This window comes from Dermacentor silvarum, chromosome 3 (assembly GCF_013339745.2).
Source record: "Dermacentor silvarum isolate Dsil-2018 chromosome 3, BIME_Dsil_1.4, whole genome shotgun sequence".
Classification (NCBI taxonomy): Eukaryota; Metazoa; Arthropoda; class Arachnida; order Ixodida; family Ixodidae; genus Dermacentor; species Dermacentor silvarum.
The window spans coordinates 57,986,718-57,998,445 of record NC_051156.1 but is presented as its reverse complement, the minus strand read 5'-3'; the positions used below and the strand labels follow the sequence as shown (position 1 = coordinate 57,998,445).

General features: G+C 47.8%; 1 protein-coding gene across 1 annotated transcript; it reads right to left on the bottom strand.

Moving 5' to 3' along the window:
- Positions 1–3,534: 3,534 nt before the first annotated feature.
- Positions 3,535–9,567, bottom strand: LOC119444380 (ctenidin-1-like). The gene is made up of 3 exons (XM_049664572.1): positions 9,415–9,567; positions 3,957–4,080; positions 3,535–3,902 (listed from the first exon to the last, which is right to left on the bottom strand). The coding sequence occupies exons 1-3, from the start codon at positions 9,565–9,567 to the stop codon at positions 3,535–3,537; spliced, it is 645 nt and encodes a 214-aa protein (XP_049520529.1).
- Positions 9,568–11,728: the final 2,161 nt, after the last annotated feature.

Sequence of the window (11,728 nt, the reverse complement as noted above, 5' to 3'; positions counted from 1 at the left end):
AAGCCTTGAAAGAAAACGGTAGAATCTGATGTTGGGATTCAGGCCTTCTTGCTCGTGGCAGCGCACGACGCCGCAGTAACCACGGTGACACTTTTTCGAGTCTGATCGAGCCGAGTCTCTCCGGATTGGCGTCGCCGATTCCTTCTGCTTCCAGCATTACGTCCCACGGCACACGGAGAGTCCGTTTTCGTTAAACTAAGCTGCGTCAAGCTCGCAGCGTGGTCGACGTGGTCGGCGTGGTCTCTGAGAAGTGACGAGCCTTTTCGCAATCGCAACAGGGCAGAAAAAAAGTGCGAATCGACGTTAAACTCGAGCTATAAACGTGCTTCGCCACAGCCAGGGCTCAATACTACCCAAGCTGGTACTGCCCAGATAACTTTTCTCGCCGCCACCAGGCGCCTCTACTATACCTCAAACTCCAGCGCAAGACGCCCATACTGACCTGTACACTTCCCAGAGCCGTCAAGCTACTTTCATTCCAAGTAGATATGAAGAGGATACACATGCTCCTTCTATAACGTGCGATGAAGTTAGAAGAGCCTTGCAAGACATGACCAAGGGAAAAGCTGCCGGAGAGATGGAGTAACAGTCGATTTAATCAAAGATGGAGGAGATATCATGCTTGAAAAGCTTGCGGCCCTTTATGCGCAATGCCTCACGACTGCAAGTGTGGCAGAGAGCTGGAAGAGCGCCAACATTTTACTCATTCATAAAAAGGGAGACGTTAAATAATTGAAGAATTATAGACCCATTAGCTTGCTTTCAGTATTGTATAAAATATTCAGCAAGATAGTTTCCAATAGAATCAGGGCAACACTCGACTTCAGCCAACCAAAAGAACAGACTGGCTTCAGGATGGGTTATTCTACGATGGATCATATCCACGTCATCAATAAGGTAATAGAGAAATCTGTGGAGTACCATCTAACTCTTTATATGGCTTTCATAGATTATGAAAAACCATTTATTCAGTAGAGATACCAGATGTCATAGAGGCATAGCGTAATCAATGAGTACAGGAGGCATACGTGAATATCTTTCAAATATCTACTAGGTTTCCACAGCTACCTTGGTTCTCCACAAGAAAAGTAGAAAGTTACCTATCAAGAAAGGGGTAAGGCAAGGAGACACAATCTCTCCAATTCACTGCATGCTTACAAGAAGTATTCAAGCTCTTAGACTGAAGGCTTAGGAGTGAGGGTCAACGGCGAATATCTCAGCAACCTTCGGTTTGCAGATAACATTGTCCTATTCAGCAACAATGGATACGAATTACAACAAATGATTGAGGACCTTAACCGAGAAAATGTAAGAGTAAGGTTGAAGATTGATATGCAGAACACAAACCTAATGTTTATTAGCGTGGCAAGAGAACAAGAATTCGGGATCGCCATTCAGCCCCTAGAGTCTGTTAGGAGTACGTCTATCTAAGTAAATTACTAATAGGAACCCTGATCATGATAAAGAAATTTACAGAAGAATAAAATTAGGTTAAAGTGCATACGGCAGGCATTACGAAATCCTGACTGGGAGCTTACCACTGTCGTTGAAAAGAAAAGCGTACAATCATTGCATTCTACCGGTGCTAACATATGGGGCAGAAACCCTGGAGGTTAACAAAGAATCTCTAGAACAAGTTAAGGACCGCACAAAGAGTGATTGAACAAAAAATCAAGCCTTATAACTACAACTCACATGTCAGGTGCGCCGCGTTTGCAGGCACCTTAACTAGATGGCGCCACCATACTGGCGGAGGCTCGGCAGCTCGGGAGCGCGTTCATTGCGCGCCTCGTCTGAATCGCATATCGTCGTCTGCTTCTGCAGACACTGCGTTTCCAGGCATCTTAACTAGATGGTGCAACCATACTGGCGGAGGCTTGAGTCGTCTCACCCTATGTTTGCCTTAGGGTATTTTCCGCGGCCCGATAGCAAGCGCTTGCGGGACTTAGTGGTACAGTATCCGGCTCCCACGCAGCGGGCGCGGGTTCGATCCCGGCGAGAATCCTGTATTTTTTTCGCGTTTCCGGCGATAACGGTTGCATATGGACGTCGGCGGCGGCATCATTGCGACCCGAAGCGGCTATTGCAATGACCCCATAACAGCTTACGCTGTAAAATAGATATATATCAAGCGTATAAGCACGCGATTGACAACGAGCTGTAGCAAAATTGTGGCCAACATTCTAAAACATAACACTTGCAGCTCGTAACGAGAATAAATTTATAACCCCAAAAAGTGCGACATTGTAAGCTACTTCACGGAAATATAGGGTATGCAGTACTTCTTATCGGAGTGCTTGAAGCTGCATCATTTGTCTAGGCAGTTCGCACAGATAAAGTTTCGCGGACGGCGACAAGACCGAAGTCACAAGAAATACCATAGCAATGAGATGTGAGATCTCTTGAGTAGGCACAGTCAGGGAGGGTTAGTCGAAGTGAAGCCAGAGGAAGGTATAAATGTTCAATCAGTAGCCCTAGGTGAACACTGCAAGGTTTACAAGCACTGACCACGATGACAATAGTGCGGGAATTCCTCTGTTGTGCCGCGTGCTGATGTAGAAGTCGACCGGTCTAAGCTCTAGCAAACGTTTATACCACTGCCAATGGGACATCGCACGGGAAACAGGTTTCATGCTACAGTGTTGTGCTTCGGTGATCGTTTATCAGCTGCGGGTGTGTTGAGTTGTATACCCCGAGGATAAACAAATCGGGTGACATTTTAAATGAAACAAGCAACAGTATAGCCAGTCGGCATGATCGTTAGCGGCGCTTCTTCGACACCACTGTGCTATGCCTGTCGTAATTGCATGTCTATGTCGTATATTCCTAAGAAATTGATGTTTACTTTTGGCGTCTATATTGGATATGATCCACAGAGATCTCGTGTTTCCATTGGTTCCGGGAGCTTCGTCATGTAGTCATATAGCATAGCTTTGTAAATGCTATTGTGTGTACGGCCTTGATGCTTACTCTTGGCAGCTTCTTGCGTAGAAATTTGTCCGATGCCTCATTGTTTGCTTTGGCTCCAACTGCTTAGTCCTGTGCAACAGAGGCGCCTTGGAATGGGGCCCTGTCTTTTATCCAACGTAAACCATTCTTGTCCGAAGCCATAGCCGCTACGAAGCAATGCCTCATGCTGCTCGGCATTTTGCTCGAAATATACTTTGGGCTGCAAATTATAAGGAAGGCCCAAGAAGATGTTCTGGTGCAAAACGTCTTTTATTTTGTGCTTTTTTAAAAGGTGATCGAAAAATGTCAAGTGATGTCATTGGTTGATGTATCACAGCGATTTCTCGTGCGTAGTTCCCGCCTCCTTCAACACCAGTGAATATTAAATCCTCCGCTGCTTTTTTGAGCTGTGAAGGCTTACAGCGAAGTAAACTGGCTCCGCCTTTACATCTCACACTTCAAACCACCAGTGGCAAATGATTCGAACGACTGTTAATGCATCGTAGTTGTTGCGGGGACAAGTCTATGCAGGTGATTTCTTCTTTTGATGCAATGCTCCGAACAGTAAATAAACGAACTCAATAATTAGCCTTTGTAACCACCTTTGTAGCCACCATAGCCACCTCCGTAGCCTCCGTAACCTCCATAGCCTCCGTAACTTCCGTATCCTCCATAGCCTCCATAGCCGCCGCCGTATCCACCATAACCACCTCCGTAGCCTCCGTAGCCGCCGCCGTATCCGCTTCCGAGACCAGAGTGGGCAACAAGAGCTCCTCCACCGCTGACTTTGTTGACGTGGTGAACCGTCCTCACGATGAACGCTGGCCCGGCCACTGCCTTGGCAAAGGCAGGCCCGCCGCTAAGAAGAGCAACACTGCTGCCGACGCCTACACCGCCTACACCGCCGCCGACACCGCCCAAGCCACCACCTAGGCCGCCACCTAGGCCGCCACCTAGGCCGCCATAACCAAGTCCTCCGTAGCCGAGACCTCCGTAGCCGAGGCCACCGTATCCTAGGCCACCGTATCCTAGGCCTCCGTAACCAGCGCCGCCGTAGCCAAGTTTCCCTGCTTCTGCTACTGGGGACACCGTGGACAAGGCGAGTACGGCGAGCAAGGCAAATAGCTTCCTCTGCAGAACAAGATTTAGAAATAGTGAATGTATCTCATGCGTGCTATGATCTCTGAAATTACTAGCATGGTGCAGGCAGTGTAGATAGAAAACAAGGCATCAAAAAAAAAAAAAGCACAGGCACACAAATGAGTTTCCGCATACATTTCGGTGCGTTATTATATCGATGGCAGGATAGTGTCTTCTATTCTTTATAACCTCATTTTTGTGAGGTTATCTACACAGACCTCACCCTAAGCTCACAGGCGCCATATTACAGTGTTGTCAGTGATACTGTCAGCGTGTGACCGATATAGAATGACTTGAAGAAGCGAGACTGCAGCTACGTCCTTTGCCATACAACTCACTAGACTCACCCGCAGTATTTCGCCGAGCTAAATACGAAGTCCTTGCGAGGAGAGATAGTTGAGGAATAGGTACAGTAGCATTCCGAATTCGATTCGAATATAAATATGCGAAAAAAACGACCTTTGAATTCCGACGCAAATACAGAATAATTTCTCATTTACAAATGTAAAATACGATGGTTGCGTAGATTGCACATCGTAAAAATGCGCTTTTTTACGCTATTTGATAAATGCGGGTTATGCCATTCACAACAAAATAGTTCGGAAGAATTAGCGGTTGCAGCGGTCCTTCCTCACCTAGACTCCAGTAAGTGTTATCGCCTATGCTGGAACAGTAAAGAGCATTAGACAATGCCGAAAAGTGAGTTACCGAAGCGAATACTAATCGCGTGCCTAATACTGCTTGATTCTTATTTGAAATAGAACTACGTAGTAAACAAGAAGGTATAACTTTCAATATGTAAGTATAAATTGGGAACGACAGCTCAATTCTACCAAGCCTTACCATTGTGTTCATACTTGACGTTACAATGCTCAGGACTGCGAGGAATGGTGAACGTCTCCTCGTTCCGAGTTTATATACCGTGTAGGTGTGCCAGCATCCGAGGGGAGGATCGCAAGAGGAGAATGTTTTCTAGCCTACCAATGAAGACGAGAAATGAAAAATAAGTATTGCGACGCACAGGAATGCGAGCGGAAAGCTGTTATCTCTCCATCTGTCCCTATAGCCTTATGTAACTGAACGTGCGGATCGTCCACCAGAAAAGGACGCGTTATCCGTGTTCCTATCAAGAGCTCATCTGCCGCGGAAGCTAAACTTACTACTAAACCTAGCTGTACGCACCACGATGTCGCCGTGCATGTGAATAGGAAGTGAGACCGTTTTAATGCGTCATAGAAGCAGAAGGCGCGTCTCAAATAACTAGACAACGAACAGCGGAGATACGGCTTACTCACTCTCTGGCCTGCATCGCAAGGAGACGTTAGGCGTTTCTCAAAGCGTCGACTCTCGGAGCGTAGTCTTTATAGGTCACTAGATCCCGTAGCTCACGGCATATATAGTGCAGGAAGCGGTACGTGAATAAAGATTTTGTCTGCACGATCAGTTGCAGTACCGCCAATCGTTTCATCCTAATAGTCGGGTGCTGTTTAGGGCCTGAATCAGTAGATTTGTCTTGTTTTCATCACCGGCAGAATTGAGAACACAAGGCATGCTCGTCCTACCAGGTACAGAAGAGATGGGACGCACCTAGGAAACGCGAGATTAGCGGTTCAGGTGGCGTGAATTATGGGAGTTTGCCTGAAGTCTTTGCATATAATACCTTACAGGGAAAAAAACGCATCCTATATATGCCAAGCAACTCACTGCGCAGGAAATATAATTTAGAGAAATAGTGAGCGTCTAATTATTTCATCATACATACCATCATACCTAAATAAAGGAAGCTCAAGCAGCACGTAAAGCAACTATAGGTATATCCTGATCTTTTTTTGTTTTTTTTAATTGAAATTTCATTTTATAAGTGATGCACATTCCCAATACTTTGATACATATTTCCCTACTAATAAGTCGAAACTATAAAGATTGGCGGAATTCTTCTTAATGTAGACATAAGCAAACGAAACGAAGACAGTAAATGAAAGACCGATCACTGGGTACAAGCTGTAACGCTGAAATTTAAAAAAAAAGTGCAAGAACCATGCTATTACACTGTCACCAAATGAAGTGAAAGTAATTGGTGACAAGCTAGCATAGCAATGGAAACAATGAACGCAAACGAAATGTGCACTGGACACTAAGAAAAACAAAGCTGTCCCTAATCTTGTATCAGTTCGGCCAACTCTTTTCTAAGTGTATAAAAGGAAGTGCTGGAATAAAGAATGGGCGCTCGTAGTGAAAAGAAAAGGAGGATGAGGTTCGAGCGGGCCGTTAATGTTCCAGTCATTTTTCGAGGCAACAACAACAAGTCTCTCGCATTTTTAATATTGTAACCAAGAGTTACGACCATAGCTTCTAAGAAAACTGGTTCATTCAGGGCGAACCTGTGCCCGTTAACTCAAGCGACTCAACCCTCAATCAAATGTCCTTAGAGCGTCGCTTCTTATAACGTCGTTCTCTCTTTCGTCGCCGCCTGTCACGTGCCATTCCTCCGATTCTCGAGCACAAGCCGTCGGTGGTCTGTCAGCACGTGGCGTGGGCATGTGCGGCGCAGCGTTTCCTTACGGTACCTTGCCTGACGCTTGTGTTGTTGCGGTTCTTTGGAACACAGCTATGATGCGGCGGGCGTCTTTTCGTTCTCGGTATGCAGGCGGCAATATTATTTTGGCGTCGAAAACCCCGTGCAGACACGTCCTATTCTCTTCGCATGGGGCGCTATACTGTGCCATAAGTGGTGAGGAACAATAGACGCGGACGTGACGATTGGCTCCAGTGCAAGTCAGCTGCACGATCGCACGCAACTTCGACTAAAGGAACGTCTGAACACCAAGCGAGCAGCCCGACGAGCGCAAAACAGAACGATCGTTCAGGAAGCCAGGTCTCTTCTGAATGCGCCCGATATTGACATCCCCAAGCTTAAAGATATGCGTGACCGTCTTCAAACAACGACATGCTCTAAAAATTGGTGACGAGATCGAGGATCACGTACCGGATGATGAGCTAGAAGTGGAGTACGCGACTACGGCTCAGTACCACGATCAGGCAATCAGCATGCTTGCCGAAAGAAAGTGTCGGATTGAGGCGTTGGAACGACCCGAGAGAGCCCAGGGTTTTCCTGCGCGATCATCATCTGTGCAGCCTAACGTCTCGGTTAACACTGCCTTAGCGCACCGTTTGGATCGACGAGTCTTTCGAAGCTTGATATGCCAACATTTAATCAGCGACATAAATCAGTGGACTGGATTCTAGGAGCAATTCGATCAGGCAGTTCATTTAAATACCGCCTTCTCCTCAACAAGTTTCTTTTTTTAGTTACGACAGTATCTCACTGGAGAAGCCGCGGCGGCAACTGCGCTATTGCCAACATCTGATTCTTGGTATGATGATGCTGCCGATATACTCAAGGAGTGCTTTGGTGACAAAAATGGAATCGAGCAGCCTCATCTAGCCGCTCTCAAACTAGCATTCTCAGAAATATGGAGTTGCGTCGTATCCGTGAGTTCTTGGAGACTGCTTCTTACGCAGCGTGAAATTCTAATCGAGCCAAGTTGTAGGACGTCCGTCCACCATTCACTCCAAGGCGTACTGATTCCCTTGGGGAACTCTTCGTCCGACGAAATGTGCCGAACCTACAACTGTTGAAATTGAAGTTTCGCTGTCACTGTGAAGGGTGAAAGTATTCCCAGAGGATCAACGATGCTCCATTACAAAAATGTCTATTAACATTCTGTAGAACTCCTACCAACTTTCTATTTACTCTACTGACACTCTACATTTACATTTTAGTAACATATGTTCATACACCGTTAAAAGACTTCCTTCTTAGTTTTGCATAAAGAATATTTTAAATACTCCGTTAACAGACTTCCTCCTTACTTTTGTATAAAGTGTCAAGGCGAAGTGAACTTGGCCGCGCGCGCTCGCAAGGCGGGCGCCAGAGGAGAGGAAAGATGACGGACAGAGAATAGAACCGCCGCCCCAGTGAACGGGTGCTGTGTCTCTGTTTCTCTCCTTTACAGTGGCGCAACCGGCTCCCCTGACCATGCTTCCGGCTGCAGTGAGTGCTGCATACGCCACCAGTTCTGGCTCAACGGATGCCGTTCAGGCTCCCTTGGCCACTGGTCCGGCTGGCCCGAGTGCTGCGGCCACTGCCGCCGCCTCAGGGTACGTTGATTCCGCCCCTGGCTCTACGGGCGGCTCAGCCGGCAGCTTGTCCGACGCCATGCGAGCCATCTCGCTGCTGACCGAACAAATCGAGGTTATGACGAATATATTCGCATCCCTCAGCGGTTTCGTGGTTGCACCTCACATTGGGACAGCGCTTCAGCCCCTCCGTCATGGACCCGTCCTACCTGGGAACGCCGTCCACAATTCCCTTGGCGAATCTATCATGCCCGGCACTACTTCGACTCATCAGCCAACAAGGTATGCCGTCCCAGCTTCATTGGTGGTAGAACCGGCTGTCGCTCCTACAACGACCCCACTGTCCGTGGACACCGGCCCTAGTTCCACGGGAAGCTGGACAAGCAACCTGGCGGAGACGAGGCGTTGCGACTTCCAGCAGCCGGCTTGCGTAAAAATACCGCCGTTTCGTGGCTTTGCAGATGACGTCATCCTTTGGGTTCGCACCATCAATGCCTTGGGTGATCGGTATGCTTGGCCAGACCACAAAAGATGGCTGGTTGCAGCCAAACCACTTTTGGGTGCCGCAAAGGCATGGGACACCTACGAAGGCGTCAAGCAGCAGTCCTGGCGTGAATGGAGCGCAGCGCTCATAGCTGCTTTCGGCCGGCATCCTTGTACCTGCGTTGAGTCCGACCAGCTCATTTCTGCGCATGGCGCTCCTGCGAGCTACCGCTTTGAGGCTGCGGCAGGTGTGCCCTGCAGCAGCCCTCAGGCAGAGTGGTGCGCCGCAAACACCGGCTCATCGGGTGTCGCCGTCGGCTCTACCGAAGACAGTGGGAAGCGCATGGCGACCACCTCTCCTACTTTGACATGGTTATCTACGCCAGCCGAGATTCTGCGACTTCAGCCCCAAGAAGCTCGGGAGAAACACCAAATCGCCGCTGCCGACAAGGTTTTGACATATGGGATCACGGCCTGCCCTGCTGTAGACCCCGGTTGCCAGCTACTTTTTCCACCGCGGGTCTCGGACTCTGCTTCAGCATCAGGCACCACATCATCACTGCCAGAGCCTGCGATAACATGCTATCCACAGCAGTCAGTGACGCGGTCTCCAAGCTCGCTGTTGGATGTGCACATGAAGCTGCCGTCTCACCGGTTGACACCGTCGGCTCTATCCGAATTAGTGGGAAACGCCGGGCGCACTTGCGCTTCCGCTCCCATCCCGCTTCCGCTAGATCCACCTAGTATCCCGGCCTCGAACTTGGACAGCTCAACTGCACACGACGTGGCATCGAACACCTTGAGGATCCTTGTTCCGTCAGTGGCAACTCTGCAAAAGCGCAAGTTGCGTCCCATGCGAGCACAGATGCTCACCTCCTCAATTAAGAAGCCGCGTCGTAGACCACACCGATGCGTTGCGACCGAACGCGATCAATGCGACCATGCGCGTTCAGTGCTACAAACTGTGGTTTGGCGTCAAGAATTTTCGCTCGTATTTTTTTCAAGAGCGACGGGATAATCGTCGGCGAGACCTGCAACCAGCGCGCTGCAGTCAGTGACGCCCGCCAGAGAAGCTGGTTGCGCGCTGGGCGGATCAACAACGACGACCTCAAACCCTGGACAAGTTGCTTAGTTGCAAGCGCACCGGAAACTTGCAGCGTGGCCGAGTGCAAGGCGAAGTGAACTTGGCCGCGCGCGCTCGCAAGGCGGGCGCTAGAGGAGAAGAAAGACGACGGACAGAGAATAGAACAGCGGGTCCCAACAGAATCGGTGATTGCAACTTTTGCTGGAACTTCCTGCCCCTCAGAACTAAAGGTGTGGCCCCTTGTGTTCAGAGTTGAACCCCTGGCATCGCGTCCGCTTCAATGCCGTAATTGCTGGCGGTACGGCCATAGTATGGCAGGGTGTAAGTCTAGACAACGTTGTTGCGCATGTGGTGAAGAACACGCTCAAAGTGATTGTAGTGCCCAAGAAGAGCGATGCTGTCTCTGTGACGGAAATCACCCAGCCGATTATTCTAACTGTTCTGTTAGGGCTCAAGAATTACAAGTGATTGAAATAATAGACCAACGACGCTGCTCTAGGATGGAGGCAATAAACATTGTGATAGAAAGGGCATCTGGCTATGCGGGGATTATAGGCGGACAAAATCTTACCACGGACCTATCACTTACTGCAACTATAGAGGCCGCTGTGGAAAAGGCAGTTACCAAAGCTATGGAACGGTTGGCAATGAGCCTGGGTGAATGTATCTCACAGGCCATCTCTAGTCATTTGTCTCGTTTGATGCAAACTACCTGCCCAACTCCTGTGACAACGCAAACAGTTGATCCTGAGCTCCAAGCTAGTCATAAAAGCTCAGATACGATTCCTTCCAATGATGATATTGAACCTTCGACTTCCTCTTCCACGGGCCCTACAACTGGTAATCTAATTAACACAGATTTGGAAATGACATAGGTGGAACAAAATTCTCGAGCATATAAAAGAACCATGTCTTCTATCAATGAAGACTCTTCCCTCGGTCCTCACTCAAAAGCTTAGAAAAGTCAGTCCAGTACGGTGCTAAAGCAAAGCATTCTACAGAAGGCAGTTTCGGCTGCTGCACTTTCCAAAACATAGGATCGCTAAAAGTGCTTCAGTGGAACTGCCGCTCTTTATACTCTGCTTCAGTAGATTTAACTTGTCTAACTTCTCAACTTAATCCTGATTTAATTATGTTACAAGAAACGTGGCTAAATCCTGCGAAATCTTTTCAAATAAAATTTTACAGATCATTTCGTTTAGACCGTCCTACAAGAGGTGGCAGATTAATTACACTCATTTCATCTAGAATTTACCATAAGGCTAAAATTTCATTTCAAGTTTCTACTCCAGAGTGTGAAATCCTAGCGATAGAGCTAGTTCTTCATGGATGTTGTCCCTTCACCGTAGTTAATGCATATTTTCCATCTGGCGTACAGGACATTAGCACACTTGATAGTGTTATTAACTCTTGTGGACGTGAAATTCTAATCGCAGGTGATTTCAATTCTCACCATATCTCATGGGGCTTAAGAACAGATTTGTGCGGCACCCGATTATGGAACTGGTCGTTGGACAATCGGCCAACGTGTGTTAACTCCGGATCTATTACGTTTGTGCGAGGTCGATCTTACTCTTCAATAGATCTTACATTCTGTGGCCCGAGTCTTTCCGTAACTTCTTGGTCGACTGTTGAGTGTTCGACAAGCAGTGATCACCTTCCAATAGTATTTGAAGTTGCCCGTCCTGTAACATTTATGAGTGACCAGGTTCGAACTTTCATAAACTACGACATTTTTAAAAAATGCTTACGAAATGTCCTTTCATCTCTGTCTGATGCGCCTACAGAACAAAAAACCACGATTATCTGTTCCGCTTTGGAAAACTCTCGAAAAAAGGCTCAATTTGAGATTAGATTGAATAAAAGAAATTCTTACAGCCCTTGGTGGAATGAAGAATGCACCCGAGACTACAGAAAGAGAAAAGCTGCTTG

Excerpts from the sequence above, each read along its gene's own strand:
- LOC119444380 (XM_049664572.1), bottom strand. The coding sequence starts at position 9,567 with ATGGGACGCAACTTGCGCTTTTGCAGAGTTGCCACTGACGGAACAAGG. Across the intron at positions 4,081-9,414 it reads GGATGGGAGCGGAAGCGCAA|AGGAAGCTATTTGCCTTGCT; the intron begins GTGCGCCCGGCG and ends CTTGTTCTGCAG. Across the intron at positions 3,903-3,956 it reads ATACGGTGGCCTAGGATACG|GTGGCGGCCTAGGTGGCGGC; the intron begins GTGGCCTCGGCT and ends ATGGCGGCCTAG.